The sequence below is a fragment of the Scomber scombrus genome, chromosome 9 (assembly GCF_963691925.1).
Source record: "Scomber scombrus chromosome 9, fScoSco1.1, whole genome shotgun sequence".
NCBI classification, from domain to species: Eukaryota; Metazoa; Chordata; class Actinopteri; order Scombriformes; family Scombridae; genus Scomber; species Scomber scombrus.
This window is the reverse complement of record NC_084978.1, coordinates 15,120,082-15,142,130: the sequence shown is the minus strand read 5'-3', so window position 1 is coordinate 15,142,130 and position 22,049 is coordinate 15,120,082. Positions and strand designations below refer to the sequence as shown.

The following is a 22,049-nucleotide window of genomic DNA, read 5'->3' as shown; positions in this document are numbered from 1 at the left end:
ACGGGCAACAATCTCATATATCGATGTGCTCCAGACACATTTCTGACTTCCTTTTGGTGGGTTTCTGACATTTCTCAAATGCTTTTATCCAAAGTAAGTTACACTACCTTAGTCTCAATTATATGTTCAGTTTTAAGGAAAGACTCAGAGGGACTCTAATCCACAAACCTGCATGTTTCTCTCACAGCATTTTAAGGTACGCATATCAAAGATTTATTAACTTTAGTTTGTGTGTTCTCTGCTTATTTGCTTGGTTTATTTTTATGATTGACTCAACAGGGATGCTTATCAGCAAACATTATTGTGACTGGGACAATATTGGTTAAAATGATGGTCAGGTGTCCAGAAGGTGACATAAAAACCAAATAAAAATGGTTATGTACACAAGACACAAGTCTATACGTTTACTTCTGGGTCATCTGGATCCTTTGTATCAAGTTCAAACAGATTTATAGTCCATACTGTTGTCTTTTTTTTTTTTTCAATAATATTTTATTGAATTTTGCATTAACGAAACAAAACAAATATAGCACACCTTGCCAAATTACAAAGGAGTAATAATTTACATGGGTTACATCAACACACATTTGGATCATACACATTATTGTTTGCATTAGGGTCATGTCAAAGGAAGAAATGCGGACACAATAGATCAACAAGATCACTGGGAAGATGATCAAGGAGGTGCTACCATATCTTAGAAAAGATGCTGCTGTTACCCTTTAAAATAGCACTGAGACATTCCATAGGACAAACCTTAAATGTTTCTCTGTACCATTGAGTAATCGAGGGAGGCTTCTCCTGGATCCACTGGAACAGAATACATCGCCTTGCAAGAAGCAAAGGTTCACATTAAAGTCAGCTGTCAAGTGGATAAAGTGAGCCGTCCCGTAGTTATACTCAGAAGAAACAATACTATCTAATGTAACTGATTTGTGGAAAATTGAGCTTATATCCTGAAATAAGGCCAAATGTAAAACACATTTACAGTCACTATTTTATGGTCCAGGGAACATTTTATAGAAACTGATGAATACAACATGTTTAAATGCTGATTTTTGAATTATTTAATAAACACAGGCAACAATTTGTACATTTGCACATATAAAAATGTGCATCAGCTGCACAAAATTTTAAAAAAAAGATGCATTTTATTTCCATTTTGTATACTGTTGGTCACATAAGAAAAAGTCTGGCTGGGTGTTTTTACAACTCAAATGTAAAAAATGGGTCAAAGGTCAAATTTGACCCTGAACAGTATGTAAGGGCTAAAGAAATGCTGTTTTTTTAAAATTATTATCGTGTGTAATCTTGCTGTTGAATTCTCTGAAAATGTTCTCAGTGACTTGTTGATATATGAGAAGGTTGAGGTGGTTGATAAGACAATATGTTGACATCATACAATATATATTCATCTACCATCAAAGATTTACTGTTCCTTTGACATCTCTGGATGCATTAGCTTGTTGTGAGTGATACCACAAATCAATCAGCAGACCTGCTTTTTGGAAATATATTTTTACATTATTTTGGCACATTGTAATAAATCTATTCAAAGTATTAAAAAATATGGTAAAATACTGCAAAGTCTGATCATGTTTTGGAGCCAAAACAAGAATGACCATTAACAGCAGGCTAAAATTATGATGATACAATGCAGTTGTGTTGTTTTTGTAACAGAGTGTTTATTAAAAGGCAGCAATGTCTGACAGATTATAGTCTAAAAAGATATTTTTTAAAAACAACACTGAATAACAAGGTTGGTAATGCCTTTGGTAATGGCTTCAGTTTGTGGGTTGGATGCAGGTGTCCAGGCTGACTGACTAAAAATAGTAGAGACTGAAAGTCAGAAGGAGAAATGAAACAACTGGAGGACAGAGAAACATTTCAAACACAAAGGGACACCTAAAGTTGCAACTTTCCAATAGCGTATGGTCCCTTTTTTGGTTTGTGTCTTTGGTTGACACGCTTAAACAACACACAGAGGCCATGATTCCTTTTTGTTGTATATTTATTTTACAAACTTTTACATGTTTATGATCTAAAACAGAGGCAGATAACTGGTATATTGATATTGTGATATAAAACGGCATGACCAGTTATTCAGAATTCAGATAATGTTTTTGCAAATGTTGGGTCCACAACTTGTCCAACATGACCCCATGTAAAGAGCTTAGTTTTCATAATCCATGAAGAGAAAATGTGTTTTCATATTCAGTCTAGCTCTGAAAAATAGTTAACAAAAACAGGTTTTGTTGAAAAACTTTAATCAATTTGAAAAGTACTTACCAAAGCAACAATCAGGAGGATTCCCAGCTTTAACACTGCAGACTGCCCAGATTGTGAGTACAGTCATTATTCAAGTTAACTGAGATAGTTTTACAGTTTCTTAAAACTCACTGTGAAAAACATCAAAATCTTTAAATGTAAGCTCTGAGAGAAAACCATACAATCAGTTGGTCTCCATTAAACATCAATTGTTGCATTTCTGTACACCAAGAGTATAGGAAAAAGAAATCTGACTCTATACTTACATACCCTATAAGACCCTTCAGTCTAAATGCACTGTGATGAGTTACAAACTGTGGCATTATTGACAACGATGGGATAATTGCGACATATGATATGACCACTTCTCAATACACTCATGAGCACTAGCAGCATTATTGCCTCTCACATTGAAAAGATAATGTAATGATGCAATGATTGAGAGTGTGTGTGTGTGTGTGTTTGTGTGTGTGTGTGTGTGTGTGTGTGTGTGTATGTGTGTGTGTGTGTGTGTGTGTGTGTGTGTGTGTGTGTGTGTGTGTGTGTGTGTGTGTGTGTGTGTAGATGTATGTTCCTAGGGACTGTCATTTCTTAAGTGGGTCCATTATGTTTGTGGTCAAGTAATGGTTACCGAATACAGGACAAGATACACGTAAACACATGCGTGCAATCAGGCACACGAGCTTCAAGCTGCACAAGACTGTAACGTTTACCACAAAGACATTGAGCATTCCTGTAATGGCACATGGTACTGTGAAACCTATACATCTGCAAATATGAGACACTATTTGTCAGACGGTGGATGTACACAAACAAGGGCAGAGAGGATTGTTGGATGGATTTCCTTGATGTGATTTGAGGGGAGAGTGTGAGTTGAGGGGAAACCATTATGGGTACAGAACAACCACAATTACATTTTGGCACTGAAAACAAAATCTGAACTGAGAAATAAACATGGGAATTAAAAGAAATTATACTCTTATAGTCATATTATCTTATTTAGATTTTTTTTTTTGCACTATGATGTTTTTATGAATCAATCTTCAAAACATTTTCTTCATGTGCATCTTTTTTCAGTGACAGTTTTTTATGCTGTCAGGTATTTTTTGTGTCACTGGTTTTCAGTTTCAACTTCCTGTCACCATTTTGGCATAGAGGGGGGCATTTGCTGGGCCTACACTATCCAGCATGTATTGTGCTCTGATGAAGATATCTGAAGGCAGTGGCATCATGGCAGGGAGATTTTGAGCCAAACTGTTATAATTCTTACTCTAGTACTGTTAATATGTCACCTTATTAAGATTTAATTCTATTTAGCATAATTAGAACTTTTACTTTTGATACTTTAAATTTTGAATTCAGGAATTTTACTTGTATTAGAGTATTTTTTCACTGCAGTGTCACTCCTAGCTACAGTGAAACAGAACTGTGACATTTGATTGGATGGGTTTTTGTAAAATACTCCTGAGTTCAAGATGAGTAATCAAACATTTGAAACTATTTTACAGGAAGAAAAAAAAACGGTGATTTTTAAGTAAAAATAATCATAATATGTTTTGACATATATTTGGCATATAACAAGATATACACAAACAACTAACACAAGGATATTCAAACTGGGAAAGTGTATTTTTCATTTCACTGTGTCTTAAAGTAAAAAGTCTCAATACTTCTCCCACCACTCAGTCCCTGTGAATGCTACTTTTAGGACATGCCAGCACACAAACATCCCAAGATCAGGTGAACACAACCTCAGTCTCCCTAAGTCAGTTCCGGTTGCACTTCTACGTGCCAAACAGTGATTTGACAAGATTTTTCTAGATAAAACTTAGAAAGGAGAGGTGCACTGGAGACTTCTATATTGTGACTTGAGGTGACACAAATATGGAGAAATAGGTTCAAGTGATGTCTAAAACCACAACATACCTGACAACACACAAACAAGGTAATTCACAGGTGATCCTTTGAGAGTGTTAATGCAGGAAGAGGACCTCCAGGGGTGTTCAGCTTTTAAAAACCACCTTCTTTGACCTTAATATAGCAGCGCTTTTACAGACCGCCATCTACTTGGCGTCGGCCTCCAGTTTGAAACCACTGTCTCTCTAAGCAGCACTAGTATCGCCATTTAACTTCCACTCATAATATGCACTCCCAAACCACCCTGCCTGTTTAAATGGGCCTGATGTAAATGTGAATTTCATCACAAAGACCAACTGTAAAAGGTCTCTTATTGTTCTTCTGCCAGTGTCACAGCATTCATATGGAGTGGACTGGTGCACCCTTCAGTGTGGTGAAACATCATGGTGAAACATCATGGTAATAGTTTTCACCAACATGGAGAACATATAATCACTCTGTCAGGATTTTAAACTGGTATTTGGCTTTTACTGCAAGTGTGAGGTGTTTTTACATAGTATAGCTCCAAGAATGGCTAAAAAAAATTGTGCCAGGGCTAAAGGTAAAACTTAATTCTCCACATTGGAAAGATATACTGACAAAACAATCTCACCCACAGTCCGCTAGAGCTTTTAATCATGAATCATCACAGTTTGCAGTTTTTAATCGAGATGTTTAACTTTCACAACTTGTTGGCATACAATTTGAGTTCATTCTTTAGGCCTGTGGTTCATTTGATTTCCAGATATTCACAATTGGCTAAAATCAGTCTTTATTTCTCTATGCAAATGTATGAAAAAAGAAACACACGCAGTAATGAAAACTTGCCTTAGAGAAGACTCATTTCAAACAAAGCTGATCAGGTCTAGGACAAGTTTCTTTCATCCACACCATAATAAAAGGAATCATGGACATATAAACACCTTATTGTCCTCCACCACCGCTCAACCCTGTACATGAATATAAGTTAAAAGTTCTACAAATGGGCCCATTTTTACTCGTTACTGCAGGAAAGCACAGGTCTCACTAATAACAGATGAGGGGAGCACCCTGGTGGTTAAAAAGCTAAAAGCACCAGCAGTGAACTGTGATGTCTTTAGTTCACTTCCAGCAGCCACTTGTTGCATGTCATTATCCATCTCTCTCTCTTCATTTCCTGTCATCTGTCTATTAATAAAGGCATAAAACTGATAACGGATTAAAAGCTGCTGCTAATAGATATTATGATGCTTATGATTGCATACAATAGACCAGAAAAGTGAGAATTTATAAAAAATGATTTATTTATTTCAGCCTGAAAACATGACATGAAAAAACACAATACATTATGTGGCAGTTTTTTTTTGATGCTCTACACAGTAGGAACAAAATGGCTTCCCATTTGATACTCTCTGCTTTGCCCACATTTATCAGCTAATAACGTCTACGCTCCCGACTGCTATTAAGTAACAACCACCATCCACATGGGTGAGATGAAAAAAAAACCCTTCAAGATTTCTGAGAAATGTAGTACACCAGCATACCACCACTTCACTGAGCTTTCAGTAGGAAAACCTGCTCAAATACCACAGATCACGTGAGCGTTCAGAGTCAGTGACGGGATGTGAAATTGTACTCCTAAAAGCAAAACATGTAGAAGAAGAAAAAATACAACTCTGTTGATTTGTCTGTCAGTCTGTTTGTGAGATATCAACATAAGGAGTATACATGTTTGGTCCTTGGGTTGTGTGTATGATGGGGGGTTCACGTGTGTGTGTGTTTAGTCAGAATCTTCCTCTGAGCTGGCGGGTGTGGACGCAGCTTCTTCCTCCTCTTCATCTGATTCCTTCTAAATAAAGCAAACAACAGAGTATGTTTTTGTAATGTAAGATGAAGAACAACAAGGTTTACATGACAGTCTATGCAATATGAGGATTTACACACATTATGGGATAATGGGACAGTGTTGACTGGTTCTGATGGACTCCAGAATTTAACTGGGCACTGCTTAGGAGCTTGGGCCTCGGTCCAATTAAGTCCCATTCATACTGGTTTGGCTATTTAACAGTTCACAATACTGTTACTAGGACTACAGGTAGACAAAGCTGCATGAATCTCCAAAATACAATTAGATGACCTCTCTTTAGAGTTTTAACAGTGCACAATTTCACCTCTTTCTTGGTCCAATTAAGGTTACTCTATTGGTGTGACTCTTTTGTATTTACTCAAAGTTCTTTTGGATACGTTAATTTTCCTTTTTTATACCTGCCTGTTGATTTTCCATCGTTTTATCTGTCAGTTGAACTACTTTTACAAGCAGGGTTTCAATCTTTAAGGTTGGCCAATGGGTCTAAATCTGCTTTATACTACAGTTTTAATCGACGGGGCCTGAAACAAACAAACATCAAAAGACATTTGAAATGTTATTGTACCAGTAATTACATGAGAAACTCTGAGCGTTTACTGAAGTCTTGCTGTCTCGCTGTCTTTACCTCGAGTTTAATACCAGCACATTAATTCAGAACTGCAAACAAATGTCTGGATCACATGAGGGTGGTTTTTCTGTGCAGCTATTAGAAGTGAATAAAAATCTGTAAGCCAACTCTGATGCTGTACATGAGTAAGTTAATTATTGAAAAAATTGGTAAACATATCCAGGAAACTGACTACAGAGAAAGATGTTGTGGTGAAGTAAGAGTAAGAGAGTGTGTGTGTGTGTATAATAATGGACGCTGCTGCAGGCTGTGTGATAATGGCATTCATTATTACTGGCTTTACCTTCTTCCTCTTGGACTTGCTCTTGTGGTCAGAGTCTGATGAACTCTCGCTGGTCTCGATGAACTCTTTGCTTTTGAAGCTTTCGTTGCCTACTCGCTCCCGCTCCTTCTCTCCTCCAGCAGACTTCCTCTTCTTCTCTTCTTTTTTACCTCCAGACTTCTTGCTCTCCCTGATAAAGGGAAGGGTGAGGAGAAAAGTTATATATTTAAGACCGTCTTTGTCAGAAAAAAGCCAGAAAAAGGGTGTGAGTGTTTGAGCCTTACTTCTTGGAAACAGCAGAAGATGATCCTCCGCCGCTCTCATTGTACTCTTTCTTTGCTTTGTCATACTGCCTCTTCGCCTCTCCTGCCTTTGTTTCCCATTCCTGAAGTAAACAGAAACATAAAAGTGAGGAATTACTAAAACATCAAAAGGAGAAAGCTCATCAGTCTTTCGTTACTTTCTAAAACTTAATTGAATTTAGACTGATTTATATCAGTTTACATTTGTAATACAGTTTCAAATGATTGGAGAGAACAAATGTAAATAGTCTCAAGGTTGTGGGTGGTTATGGCAGAGCATTAATAAATATCAGTTAACTGAGTTACTTTTCTGTTTGAAACAAAGACCATTACAACAAAGATAAAGTTTTTGTAAAAGCTGGTCAAGTAAAATGTGAGTGAAATGCTTTAAAAAAAATCCTAAATCTATACATAAATATTTCCTTTGAGTTGCATTCTTTGTTTTTACATCTTTCTAAGGTCAAAGCGACACTCTATTGGCACAACCCATTGGTACCACTGCACTCACCTACATAAAACTGTCACCTTAATGTCTAAAATGTAAATGAAAGCACACCGAGGTTAACTATCTCTTCCTCCTTGTTCTTCTGCCTCACCTCCTTCTCATCTTTGCCGATTTGTCGCCACATTTCTCCGGCCTTCTTGGAGATCTCTGTGATGGAGATACCAGGGTTCTCCGACTTGATTCGCTCGCGACTGGCGTTGAGCCACAGCATGTAGGCACTCATTGGCCTCTTGGGGCCGCCGGTATCTTTCTGCTTCTTCTGCTCAGATTGGACAAAGGAACAAAATTAGCAGGTAAACGTGAGCAATTATAAAGGTTCACAGAAAGGCATTTAATATCATTGTCTCTTGTACCTTTATAATTCTCTCCCAACTGCTCTCACCTCTTTGCGTGGTTTCCTTTCTTTCTTCTCTTTCACCACTTTGACTTTTTTGACCTTCTTCTTCTTCGCACTCTCATCTTCGCTTTCGTCTCCTTCGTCGCTGCTGTTGCTTGCTGAAGCCTTACTGTCATACCTGAAACAGACAGGACAGGAAATGGGGAAAGTTAGAGAAACTAAAAAAAAGCGACTGAAATGCAAAAAATGGTGCTTTATTTTCAGGAGGAAGTTCTGAAAGAGTCACTTACTCTTCTGCAATGTCGTCATCTTCTTCTCCGGGGTTGAAAGACTCATCTAAAGAGTGAAACGGGAAAGAAAAGGCCCAATCAAACCTGCTGATCTAAATTCAACATGTATGTACAATCCGTACATACTGAAACTTTCACTCACCGCTTCCACTATCCGAATCGTCGCTGTCATTGCCCTCCTCTCTGATCTTGCCCTCAGCCTTCATCCTCTCCAGGTAGGCATCGTGCTGGTCATCGTCTGAGTCGCTGTACTCATCAATCTTACCCTTCATGCCCTGTAAGTACACTGCATGGTCAAAACCCAAATATTTCACTGTCGATTGATGGTTTAGTTTATAAAATGTTATAAAATGCACATCAACATTTCCTAGAGGCAAAAGGACCTCTTAAAGTTGCTTGATTTTCCCCAATAATAGAAAATAAAGAAATCAAACAATCCCCGAGTCTGAGAAGCTGGAATCAGTATGTGCGGAGTTTGATAATCAATTATCAAAATTGTAGAATACAAGTTTTCTGTTATGTTATCGCTAAACAAATTAAAGGAAACTCTGTTTTATAGCTAAATCAGTTTGTATCAATTCTATTTTTATATTGGGGTAAAATGTTGTGATTTTTTAAGTTTTACAGGATGATCCTGCAAACTCTGGGCCGCATGCAAGAATATTTTCGTAATCTTATCCCAAATCACTGACTCTTTTCTGTGAGGTTTGCCTGTTGAGTGTTCCAAGTCAGATTAAACAAAATCTTCCTTAACTTTATATACATTTTTCATTTAAACTGGATGAATAATGCATGTTCATAAGTGAGTTTATAAGATTTGATCATTAGCATAATGTACACCTCCAAACAGAGATATAAAAAGTGCTTAATTTGTGGCCAACTTTAATTCACAAAAAAGCGAGGGCAGAATCTTACATCATGGTGTTGTCGGTCACACTGTCATGAATCAAAAGATGCAAACCATGCACATCTGTAGTATGACGTATCAGTCACAAAAAATAAATAAATAAATAAAAAACCCACACAGAAAAAAAAAAATCTGTCTGTACTGTGACATCATCTTGGATACCAAAACCAAACTATTTTCTTCTCCTCTCACTTCCTTTCTGCATGCATCAATATCTGTGTCTGCCGTGGGACAGAGATATTAATGCATGCCATCGAGGCTCCAATCACAACACCGACAGGAAATGGAGAGCGGGCCTATTCATTTTCATTGACCTACTCTGCTGACCTTGTTCCCATGGCAACAGATTGCCTTGTTACCAGTGAAACTTAGGCAGTGCTTCAGCTGTGTTGTCGGTCAGATCAGGAACTTGTATACGTCAAACAGACAGTATTATGGGTAATGCAATCAGCGCTGCCTATGCTGCTGTGGTCGTAGTGATGGCTGTGTTGAGTGTTAAAGCACACCAAAAGCCCCCGGGCCGCACATTAGTCAGCAAGATGCAAATAAACACACACGCACACACCCGCACACACACATACACATACACACACACATGCACACTCAGTCACTGAGTTATCATAGTCACACACTCCTTCAACCCCATGTCCCATCATTAGTCATAAACCACTCCAGATTCATCAGGGCCAACACAAATCTCATTGGTAACGTCCAAACAAAATCAAGATCATAGGACTCAATTCTTCGTAACACAGTCGCACACACAGCGGCACGCCATGCAAGCAGAAATCACTCCACACTGATAAAATTCAGTTCCTAGTCCACACGTGACGCCCATGACCATACCTACCTTTTTCTACAGGGGTACAAGGAAAGACACACAGAAGAAGGGCAACAACCATGAATATCTGGGATAGAATATGTTTGACAAACTGGTGTGAAACTGACAAACTGGGAGATGTTTGGTGACGGCCGTGTTACCTCTTTGAAGCCTCTGTTCTTGATGTTGAGCTTCTTGGCGTTAACAAAGTCAAACAGTTTTCCGTACTCTTCTCTAAAAGGGGAGGGAGAAAGACAGGAGATTCACTCAATACATTCAGCTGAAAATGGGTCTGATTAATATGATCTAAAATCTGTATCACAATAAATGTGGATGTAGCTGTTTTTAGATTAACTCTTCTATTGTTTTTTATTGTTCACAGCCCTGCTAGCAAATCAACCAGACCTTCATGCTTCAATAAAATAACAGTACAGTGGGAATAACCAAATATCTGCTTTCAATTACAACTATCGTCAATAAATTCCCACTAATATGCAGTGCAGCTGCTTCTGTACTGGCATAATCTGTGCACTATTAACATGATTATTGTTTGTCAAACAGCTAAATATCAGCTAAATGATCTTGGTTATTTAAATCAGTAAAGGTTTCCCCATCACTCTGTGCAGTACCTCTTTTAGGTGATATCAGGTGTGTTGTACAAAGTCTTTGCCTGTTCTCAGACACACTTCGTTTGTGAAACAATCGAACAAAAGCAGCTCCATATATAGCAACAGCAGCTGAACCTGTGTTTCCACTGCCTGCATGTTTAACAAGCCCTTATCCTTGTTTTGAGAAACTGGAATAGGCTAGAAACAGGATACTGTGGCATGTAAACAACTTCTCCAGGTTTCTGATCACTGCCTGCCGTATGTGCTCGGCTTGAGTCACCTGGGTAAACTTTCAATTGGAAGCAAAAGTCTGAGTGACGTGGCTGATACACTTTAGCACTCTCCTCATTCATTACTGGGGATAGGATGGAGAAGCTGAATCAGAAAAGTGCTGAACGCAGTCCAGGCAGCCAAAAACCGAAGTGTTCATCCTCGTTTACTGAAGTGACTGGTTCAGAAATTACACTCATGTCTGCATGGACAGAAAACTGACTCCAAAACCAGGATTCTTGTGTTCATATAAAGTGTTCATTGTTATTTATTGTAGATCTTATTACAGATATTCTTCAAAGACAGAGTTTGTGTGTGTTGCGCCCTCACCTCTCAATGCTGCTGAAGGTGTACTGGTTTCCCTGCTTGGTTTCGATTTCAAAGTCGAAGGAACGCGTCGTGGTGGTGCCTCTGGCAAAGTTGACACAAGAGATCTCCTCGAAACGCAGGTGCACAGGGGGTTTGTGGACGTAAATGAAACCCCTCTCCAGCGGGTAAAGGAGGCCTGAGGACGCTTTGTAGGAGCAGGTGATGCACTGAGCCCCCGAGTGGCTGAGGGAGAAGAGATGGAGGGTGGAAGTGTGAGACATGTTTAACTGGATGTGCTTAATGTGAGAAAATGTGTTTTGAACGCCTGAATGAGGCGCCTACCCCTGGAAGTTTCCGGGCACTGTGATCTTTCGGTTGACCAGAGCCTTCATCACCCTGCTCACCATCTCATACAGAGACCCTGACATGTTCTTACTGAGTTTACCCTCAAAACGGCGCTCGACGTCCTCCCTGTTGGACGCAGAAGGACAGGGTTTCTACTTAATAATTAAAATCTTAGGCAGCTTTCCGTTACATGTAACAACATTAATACAAAGAACAAAAAAAGTTGTTGGTGCAGACAAATAACTCCTCTCCAGATGTTTGCTTCCCCCTAGTTGATACACACTTCACAACATGCATGTACAACACTCACTCGCTCATGTTAAGTGTGAGGCTGAGTTCCTCTTCCTTGGAAAAGAGCAGGATAAGGAAGTGATAACGTGTCTGTCCCTGCTTGATAGGAGGATCCAGACTGATCTACAAAGACAACGTGAAAAAGAGGAAAGATTGTGTGAGAAAATGTGAGACAGAGCAAAGAAAAAAAGTCTGATTTGATTTGATATAGGATACAAAGTTACATTTGATCTGTGTCAGACTAAATATCCGACTGAAAGGCAGACCGAAAAATCAACTTACCACAAAGAACATCTGCCTCTGGTCCTTGTGTGGCAGCAGGAATAGACGGAGGACGGTCGTGTAAGGAATCTTGTAGTCAAACGTCTTTCCGTGGAGGTGAAGGAAGGTCGGGTAGATACGGATATCGTATCTGAGAGAGGAAGGTAAAGATAATCATCAATCCAAACGCTTAGCTGAGGTGTATGATGTTGTGTAGCTGAGGGAGTTGAGCCATGTTCTGGGGTCTGACTACCAGTTTGACCTTCTGTGCCAAAAAAGCATTAATTTCTGAAACAGCACTTTGAATAAAAACCTCCAGATTAAAAGTTGTGTCACGTTAACGTCAGGGTTAGTTGTTAATTAATGGGATAACAAGAATGAGGAAATCTGCGAGTGACTGTCGTGTGTCCAAAGTGTTGATCCCTTTACCTTCCTCTGGGTGTAAGACACTGCAGCTCTTTGAAGATACACACAGCATCTCCTGTTGCCTGGATCACATCAGCCTTAGACAGCACGTTCTGGGCAAACGCCTGAGGGCAGACACACGTTAAGCACCATCATCAGCATAAATTTACAAAATAAAATATACTACTTTAAGAAGGAGAAAACAATAAAAACAAACAGCCCATCTTCACTCACCTCTACAGGGTCTTGCCGCTCATCAGCCTGGCTGGGTGGGACGTAGAAGCGGACCTCCATGAGTGAGACCTCAGTGTCGTCATTCTGGTGAAACTCCAGAGTGACTTCATTCTTCCCTGTGGCACACTGCGACACGTTGGACAGTGGGATCTCGAATGCTGAATTGTCATTTATATCAAATGATAACAGAGGCCCTGTAGTGGAAGAGGGGAGCGCAGTGAGAACTGGTGAATCTAATGTCAGTGACCATCTTTTAAAAAATGTTTTATGTATTTTACTGTGCAGAGCGGGTTATTAAAGGACCAAATTCAGGTCGGGGCAGACTTTCCATCTATTCTTTACAGATCATTTGGCTTGGTAAAAGTCAATTTTCTATCATCAAGAACAAACTAAGCAGCTTCATTTGATCCTACTTTTCATTTTTAATGCATATAAATTAATGAAGTGACCCTGTGCCAAAACTAATCTTGCAGTGAGGGCATTTTGGTTGTGTGTGTATTTTTACCTGAAAACTTTGCTGTCCCCCAGTTCCAGCCCTTCACACACATGTCTTTCTCTGTCACCTCCAGCTTGTAGTTTGTCTTGAAAAAGTCAGAGATCTTCTCAAAGTCCTGATGGGACAAAGATGAAACAAGGAGGGCGGAGTGAACATGAGAAGTGAGAGTACGGAGGAAGGCTCAAAGTTAACATGGCAGTAAACACACTGGCATTGCATGGGTCAAAGCTTAGCAAAACACCACCCTCACCCCCTAAAAAATGAGGAGGGGACAGGGGAGCTAAAAAATCACTACGCAATTATAACCACGCCTGCCGCTTGGGCCTCCTGGGAACACTGGAGGTGAATGTAATCCATCCACCCTCTCTGCCCCCCCACCTCCACACCGCTGCTGACAATCAGCCTGTTTATTTATCTTGCGGGCTCGCTTACAAGTGGAAAAGACACACATGCACACACAGCAACAAACACACAGTCAATCACACACAGACAGTGTCCTAGAAGTGCGCATACATGTGGAAGTGATTGTGGTGTGTGAGCATGATAGAGAACGAGCCTGTGGGGAAACAGAGTTTACGCACCTGGATATCTGCCTGTCCATAAGGTTATTACAGCCAATTAGAGCTCAGAGAGTCACTGCATGTGTGTGTGAGCGCCTGACTTCATCACTCTGTTTGTTAGCTTGAATTAAGGCATTGTTTATATAAGCGAGCATGTGTGAGCAGATGTGTAAATGCATACAGAACAAGAGTTTTGTGCATGAGCTGCCTGTTTGTGTTGATGTGTGTGTTCATTCCTGCGTGTCCTCCATCAGGCCTGCTGTTCAGCGTTTCTCTTCTCCTCGTTACCACCTTGGCCAGAATTGTTGTTGCTCAGCTCATTTAACCATAATAAACACAGACCCCCACTTCAAACAACACACACACACACACACACACACACACACAGTTTGCCCAATGTAACCACCTCCTGTCTGTCTTTTATTATGACATTTTTCAACCCTTCTGCCCAAACAACCTTCAAATCTCTCAGAGTGTTGCCTAACATCTAAGTTTGATACCCGGACATAAGCACTCAACCTAGAGCATTATTTTAGATTTTTTTTTTTTTTTTTTAACAGAACAGGAGCACAAATCTGAGCGAGCATTCGATGTCAGCTTTTGATACTTGACAGAAAGTTGGTACAAAAAGCGCATTTCATACGCAACCCTAATACCTAAATGTAAACATGAAGGGTTGCTGCTTATATCCATTGCCACAATCTCAGATGTAAATGATGTCGAGGGCCAGTGTGTAGAATTTAGTAGCATCTAGTGGAATAATATAATATTCATATGTTTTAATTAGTGTTAAATCACTTGAAAATAAGAATTGTGTTTTCGTTACCTTAGAATGAGGCTTTTATATCTACCTCCTTCACAGAGCCCACCATGTTTCTACAGTAAAACATTGGCAAACACTGGCTCTAGAGACAGCCTTTCAAGTGTCAACACAGGTTCTCCTACGTGCGTGGAAGGGGAGGTGGACAGGGAAGGGTTTTTAGTTGGTTGCAACCGGCAGCCTCAACGCTAGATGCTACTAAATCCTGCACACTGGACTTTTAAGTGACATGAACATAAGTGCTGTACATGGCTCTGCACCTCCAGCTCCTGCAGTAGGTAATTACAGCTCAGCTTGGTTGGCTACAGAACAGCCTCCTGGGCAGAGATTCAGCATCTTGCTCAAGGACACTTCAGAAGGACAGATGCATCAAAGTGCCTGCACAGTCCGCCAGCAGCTAAACCTCCAGCCAGTTCCCGATTACCGACATTGGCTGTGGGATAATAAACAATGACATCACGCCCTGAGCACCGGCATGAGGATTCATCTCCCAAAAAATACGCTGATTAACCCCAGGAGACGCTGCTCACAGCCACAGACTCCAGGTTATACCCGCTGCTCCATCTGAGCCGTTTACTGGCATGCTGACACTCAACATACGCTCAGACCAGCGGGGGAAAGAAAACAAAGAAAGTAGGGTGATAAAAAACAAACACAACCACAATTTTTTTCCCCCTTGTCTGTCTTCTGAGCCAAATTGTTTCAGTGGATTGATATAAACACTGACTCACATGAGCCGATGATTACACTGTTTATGGAACACACATGCTAGTGCTGGTTTCCCTCATTAATCCCATTAGGATCTTTGGGGAGAAGAGCCGCCTCATTCACATACTTTTGATAGCAACACACACTCAAATGGTGGCCTTTTTTTTCTCAAGATGGTAGTGTTTTTCTGTGGAAATGTCAGACATGGGATGGAAGTTGTTTATCAGCGGTCCCCTTGCTTGTGTTACATCCCCTTGTCATAAACAGCACTGAGCCTTGCCTTGTTCTCCTCAGTGTAAGGTAACAATTATTTCCCAGAAACAGAAAATACAACCAGAGAGAAAGATTTAAGAGTCTGTTTGAGTTTCACGACAGGAAAAACATGGACAACATCAGCTGGTGGCCCTGACCAGCCTTCAAAACCTAAAAACTGTAGAATCACTGTTTTACTTACACACAAAAGCATACAAATAAAATGGAGACTACAGGTGTGTCGAGTATGTACAGAAAACACTCACAGTGTCCCTGAAGCCGTCGTATTTGTAGACGTGTCCTGTGCTGGTGGACAGTTTGATGCCGTGACCTAAACACACTCGTCTCCACTGGGCCTGGTTGAGTTCACTGGCTTGGATGCTGTCCACCTTTCCTGTCTTGCTGCTCTTGTAAACAACATTCTGCTTGCTGAAACGCAGCCGCCCGTCATTCTGCAGAGACATGGCCAGACAAAAGGTACATAATCACACACGATTCATCTTAAAATGCTATAGTTTTATAGCAGATTTTCTCAACAATTTTGATAATTGATGAATAATCGTTTAAGTTATTTTTTGAAGAAAGTAATGTCAGGAAAGTCATTTGTTCCAGCTGTTTCAGCCCTCTTTAATTTCCTATATTTCTTTAGGTTTTGGACTGCTGGTCTGGGAAAAAAAAGCGTCCCGTTGGGCTCTTTGAAATGATGACAGTCATTTTTGACGGGCAACATTTTCTGATATTTTATGGACATAATAAGCTAAAGCTGTAACTAACAATTATTTTCATTATCAACTGATCCTTAAATTACTTTCTTGATTCATCATTTGATACATTTTCTGTTGATGGACTAATCATCCCAGCTCTATAATAAGCATGCACCACTCCTGAAAATAATTTATCGCAGACCAAGTTTAGTTTTTGGGATAACTAATAAATTATAATGATAATGAAAATAGTGATTGATGGAAGAAAATTGATCTTTCATACAACTCAAATGACAATACAAACCCAAGTGCAAAGCAGGTTACTCATCCAATACTATTATAATTTAACTAAATTATGTTTTTATTCTACATTCATTTCCAGATTAACACGTTTACTAAAACAGATCTTATTCATAGATGGCTAAAAACTTTGCAACTGGAGTAAGATTATATGACCAACATAGCTTTTTAAAGAGGATACCACCCATAAAATGTATTGGATCATCTCTATCATCGGGTAAGAGGTGTTTGGTGAGGATACTGACCCAGGAGCCTTTCACCTCCTGGTAAATCTCGTTGAACTCCAGAGTGTCTCCCATCTCTGCTGCAGGCAACGACTGATGCTCTACAGACAATCACAAGAGAAACTCATTAGATTAGATGGATGATTGTTCAGTTTGATGCACAAAACTCCCATTTATTCTTAAAACCACCATTTCAGCTCCTTTGTTTGAGCTTCTGACCACATTTCCCCATAAATACGTTAGATACTACTGAAAATGGTCAGAAACGATTAAAAGGAGTGTAGACACAGCTGAATTGAAGTATTTTAACATTTAATTGTACTTTTCACATTTTTGTTATACACACTGGCTACTAGCCCCACAGTTTAAAGACACCGAGTAGTGTTAGTGAGCTAACTTAGCTAACAGTTGACGGTAAGTAAGGTTATTTCAGTTATCGGCAGAGCGACTTTCTACTAAAATATAAGCTGTTACGTGTGCTCTGGGATGAAAAAGTTAGTAACCATCAAATAAGGGATCTTTCAGAGCACAAACTGTCGTTAATGTGAACTTACTGCTGCGCAACTAACAATAGCTAAGCTAACTTTGACTGCAGAGGGTGCACTTCTTTTATACAACGACGCCGCCCTCTGATTAATCTAACAGAGGAGAAGACGGCTGGCGCTAGAACACCGCCCCACTTGAGACACAGTGTGCATCAAATCGAGCGCTCCAGCAGAGCAAGGCCGGTGTAAAGATACCGTATAATGTTCAAGAGTTAATTTTAGCTCCAATTAAATCACAGAGGCAATATAAACCTCCCTCTCTACTCACAAATGTCGCAGAACGAGTTTGTAAATACGAGATAAAGCCCAACCTGGTACCGTTGTGACTTACTGTCAATGTGATGAGCAGGTTTCCCGCGTGTAGCATCGGGAGCTAGCGTTACGTCACAGGAAATACTAAAGCGCTGTTTGTATTTACTTCCGGTACGGACAAGAACGTTTTTTATTTGTGCATTTCAAAAGCTTTTATTGAAATGCACAAAACGGTGGCAGTGTACCTGTCCGTTTGTTTTTTTCAAAAAATATTTTGAACAATCGAGTTTTTCACGTTAAAAAAAAGAAGTTGTCATCGGGCTACAGTGACCACTCATGACCACTAGGTGGCAGTCTACACACCAGAATGAGTCCAGTTATCATCTAATTCTGTTCTATTTTATCATGTCAAATGGAAATATGAATGGAAACAGAAGTAAAGATTAAATTCAGCAGTGCTTCTTAAATTAATGCAGTAGCAACAGTGATACATATATGTTAAAGTACACCAGATAAACCATAGTAAATCTGTAAAAGTGTATTAAGTTTATTTATTGAGATTATGATTCTTCATGTGAAGGAATATTTTAGACTAGACTACCTGAATTTAATCTGGTCATGTGAAGGAACTGGATTAAGTAAAACTCACTAGATACTCACGACCGGATTAACCTGATATTGGGGAGATACACACAAAGTATTGGGCCTCAAATAAACCCCCTGTTCCTCCCTTTGTCTGTGCAGTGGGTGTATGATACATGTTTAATTGGCCCTAAATTTGCTGCGTTGTAATTTGATTAATTACACAAATTCAACATGATTTAACATCTCAAAACTACAAAAGTCTGACAGAGGGACCGCTTTAAAATGGGTCTCTTAGATAAATCAGGACTCGTTTTAAGCCCTAATCGTGTCATGTTTGTGCTTTGGAAGTGCCCCCAAATAAATATTCAATTAAACGTGCATTAACCCGGTGACACACAGTGTGCCTGACATTTTTGAGGCCCCTGGAGCTCTTGGGGCCCCAACTCCGATAGATGATCCAGCCTTGATGATACAGTCAGTCCACATAAACAGACCACCTGCACTTTTGGAGTGCGATACAAACCGGGAAGCGATGAAACAAACACGCCAAACGGATTTGGGAATCTGAGTGATTATTTGAGACTTTTACAACCTGCAGAGGAGCAGGAGAGAGTTTTTCCCATTTAATTGAAGTTGGATCCAGGGCAAATAGGGTACGATATCAGCAGTGATGCCGCTGAGTGACAGCTGGAGGTGAGAGAAGAAGATCACCATAATCTCATTGTCAACAAAAACTAAAAACCCGAGGAATGATGAGGGAAGAGGGAGACGCTTGTCTTCACCCTCTCCCTTTTCCAAGAAACGGACGAAATATTCCCTTATAGGGGACTCGGTGATTCTGGTTCAATGGTAACTTGTGTCATAACTTTATCGCAGTTTATGTGAGGCCTCTGTTTTTTATATCCAAAATTTATAGGCCCTTATGTTCTCATAATATCCTTGTCGACAACTATTCACATAACTCAAAACCTTTTGAATCGTTTACAGGATATTCTGAGAGATTGTAAAGCCATATATTTCTGCTCATATTTTGCTTTCTATGAATTATTACTTTGGATATTCTCTTGTGAACAGAAGGTGAAGAAAAGAAAAATTCAAATTGAATTATTCTATTCAGGGAAATGGCCATGAATAATAAACCATGAATGAAGAAATTAAAAAATAAAAATACAAATCTATATATCCAAGAGAAAAGCAAGAAAACACTTGTTTTTCAGAGGGTTTGACGGATGGAAAGACATAAAATATGTAGCCAAAAATATTTTGTTTTCTTGAGGGTCACAGGGTTGCAGGATCCCTCTGGCCCTCAGTGAGTTGATCCAACCGGACTCGCACCTTATTAACGGGAAGAAGATTAAAGATCAAACGGCTTCAGTCGGATTGTGTTTAGGAGGATGACGAGGAGGAGAGAGACAGAAATGAGTTGTGACAAGTCCCGTGGTTCAGCGGCTCTGTGATGCGTCAACCCGGTGAATCACCAGCACCGAGGAGGAGGATAAGGAGACCGAAACAAGGAGAGTCAGGGATGGAAAAGGAGGGCAGGAAGGGAGAAAAAGGGGAGCAAAAAAGAGGAGGAGGAGGAGGTAGGCTACAAAAAGGCTTCGCCGTCATTCAGTCTGTCACACAGACCACACGCACCAAGTCAAGTCTGCGGCGCGTCAAAATTTAGGCTCCATCCTGCGACTTTCTCCTCTCACATGTAATATCTTTAATATCATCATTCACAAGACTGAATCACCTGCGGGTTTTTTTCTTCGTTTTTTTTCATCTGCAGCGCTGTTTGAGGAGAGGAGAGGAGATTTAATTGAGCCCGATACATGATGACAAAGTTTGCGTAATTCTTAAAAAGCGAAATTGGACTTGTGTAAGAAGAAAAGAGAAAATCATCGGTTCATTTCAGCTCTGAAAATTGCCAGTGGATTAACTTCTGAGAGCGCACTCATCGGTAATAAAAGGATTTGGAGAAAATGAAAAGGCTTTGCGGAGGTAAGTCCATGACCGAAATACTTTTTTTAAATGAAAGTTTTGGGAACAATCTAAATTATTATTCTGACACCACATAAAGAACAATTACTCCATGTCAAGATTATAGCTGGCATTTTCAAATTCTTCTGTTTGTCTATGTGGAGTTTTATCAGCAAATATAATGTATAGGCTATTTCTGTTTTTTATTTGTTCCTATTTTTTCCTCAACTGCTTAATTTAATTGTGCAGAAATTTTGCAGCTATTACAAACAAGTTCTTAAATTACATTCAAATTATTTTTTTAACCCTGGAAAGAAATTCATTTATATATTGTGTGTTTTAAAAACAAATATGTGTAATAATTTATTTTTTTATTATGTTTGGTTCATCATCCAAATTTGGTTGTTTAACATTTATTCTCATTTCACAATATGAATGATGTATTAATTGTTTGGTTTGATGTACTTTTTATTTTTATGTACCATTGGTTTTCCAAGAAATGAGTGTATGAAGAATGAGCGGAGAGGAAAAGAAAGAGAGGAAAAAGAATGAAAGAAAATGTGTGTGTGTGTGTGTGTGTGTGTGTGTGTGTGTGTGTGTGTGTGTGTGAGAGAGAGAGAGAGAGAGAGAGAGAGAGAGAGAGAGAGAGAGAGACTAAAGAGGGGCTTCTTATTCACAGTAAAAAAAAAAAATGACAGAGGTTGAAGGGTCAGAGGCAGCCAAAGCCCCTGTCTAGTTAGCTGTCACCGATATGAGAAAGTACATGATTCACGTTAGTCAGGGTGTGAAAGGACACACACACACACACACACACACACACACAAACACACACACACACACACACACACACATCTTTCCCCCTTGGGATGACTGGTGCGGCTGCTGCTCCGTGTCTGAAAAGGAAGGAAAAGGGGGTGAAAGAAAAGATTGAGGGATGGCTGTGTGAAATGATGCGCTGAACAAAAGATCACCAAGTTCCTCTTTTTCTTTCTCTCTTTCTTCCTCCCTTCTTGTCATCCTCCTTCGCTCCCTTCATCCTGTCATATGAACCGGCCGTCAGCAAATTTAGTGTAACTTTAGGAGGACAATAAATAGAGAGCTGAGTGCACAAACATACTTTGGGCAAACAAATACAAAGAAAGCTCAGCTGTTGAGGAACATGCTGCCTTTGACACACACACAGACACACACACACACACACACACACACACACACACACACACACACACACACACACACACACACACACACCCACACATATATTTATCTCCCCAGGTACATGCACAGAAACACAGAAACATGTAGAGAAAACCACATTTTTCTTCCATTTTAAATACCCTATCCTCTGTGTCTGTCTGACCGACCCACCCACACACACACACACACACACACACACACACACACACACACACACACACACACACACACACACACACACACACACACACACACACACAAGGCCTGGTATTGCTGTGAGGATTGAATTAGTGTCGGTGTGTTTCAGATAAAAGCGTTAGTGTGAGTTGGACCAGAGAACTGAAACCCACTGGCCAATAGGAGGACACAAAGGAAGAGTCAAAAGACATAGAGAGAGAGGAAGAGAGAGAGAGAGAGAGAGAGAGAGAGAGAGAGAGAGAGAGAGAGAGAGAGAGAGAGAGAGAGAGAGAGAGAGAGAGAGAGAGAGCAAGGAGGATGTGGAAAAGAGAGGAAAAAGTGAACCTTTAACATCTTTTGATTCGCTCAGAGCCATCCTCAGTTCTTCACGGTATATATATATAGGGATGTGAAGAGGATATGTGGAGAGGGGAGGGTGTGTGTGTAGAGAAAGTAAAGAGAGGTAGGGGCAGATAAAAG

The 22,049-nt window shown here is 39.9% G+C and overlaps 2 protein-coding genes across 3 annotated transcripts in view; one reads left to right on the top strand and one right to left on the bottom strand.

Annotated features, from left to right (window-relative positions):
• The first annotated feature begins 4,177 nt into the window (after positions 1 to 4,177).
• ubxn1 (UBX domain protein 1) overlaps positions 4,178 to 22,049 on the top strand; it is a 109,089-nt gene continuing 91,217 nt past the window's right edge. Inside the window, exon 1 of the mRNA XM_062425129.1 lies at positions 4,178 to 4,182. The gene's annotated coding sequence lies outside the window, so the exon portion shown is untranslated. The remainder of the gene's footprint in view (positions 4,183 to 22,049) is intronic.
• ssrp1a (structure specific recognition protein 1a) lies at positions 5,420 to 17,781 on the bottom strand. Of its 2 annotated transcripts, none has more exons than XM_062426016.1 (18): positions 17,725 to 17,781; positions 16,870 to 16,949; positions 15,887 to 16,072; positions 13,290 to 13,395; positions 12,785 to 12,978; positions 12,575 to 12,675; positions 12,167 to 12,296; positions 11,904 to 12,007; positions 11,591 to 11,719; positions 11,270 to 11,491; positions 10,223 to 10,295; positions 8,477 to 8,609; positions 8,335 to 8,380; positions 8,090 to 8,222; positions 7,799 to 7,966; positions 7,185 to 7,285; positions 6,922 to 7,090; positions 5,420 to 5,989 (listed from the first exon to the last, which is right to left on the bottom strand). In XM_062426016.1, the coding sequence occupies exons 2-18, from the start codon at positions 16,921 to 16,923 to the stop codon at positions 5,924 to 5,926; spliced, it is 2,115 nt and encodes a 704-aa protein (XP_062282000.1). In that variant the 5' UTR covers positions 16,924 to 16,949; positions 17,725 to 17,781; the 3' UTR covers positions 5,420 to 5,923. The 2 variants fall into 2 exon arrangements, with proteins under 2 accessions (XP_062282000.1, XP_062281999.1); XM_062426015.1 differs by having other exon boundaries at positions 5,422 to 5,992.

Excerpts from the sequence above, each read along its gene's own strand:
- ssrp1a (XM_062426015.1), bottom strand. The coding sequence starts at position 16,923 with ATGGGAGACACTCTGGAGTTCAACGAGATTTACCAGGAGGTGAAAGGC. Across the intron at positions 8,381-8,476 it reads CGATTCGGATAGTGGAAGCG|ATGAGTCTTTCAACCCCGGA; the intron begins GTGAGTGAAAGT and ends TTCACTCTTTAG. Across the intron at positions 7,286-7,798 it reads TCGGCAAAGATGAGAAGGAG|GAATGGGAAACAAAGGCAGG; the intron begins GTGAGGCAGAAG and ends TGTTTACTTCAG.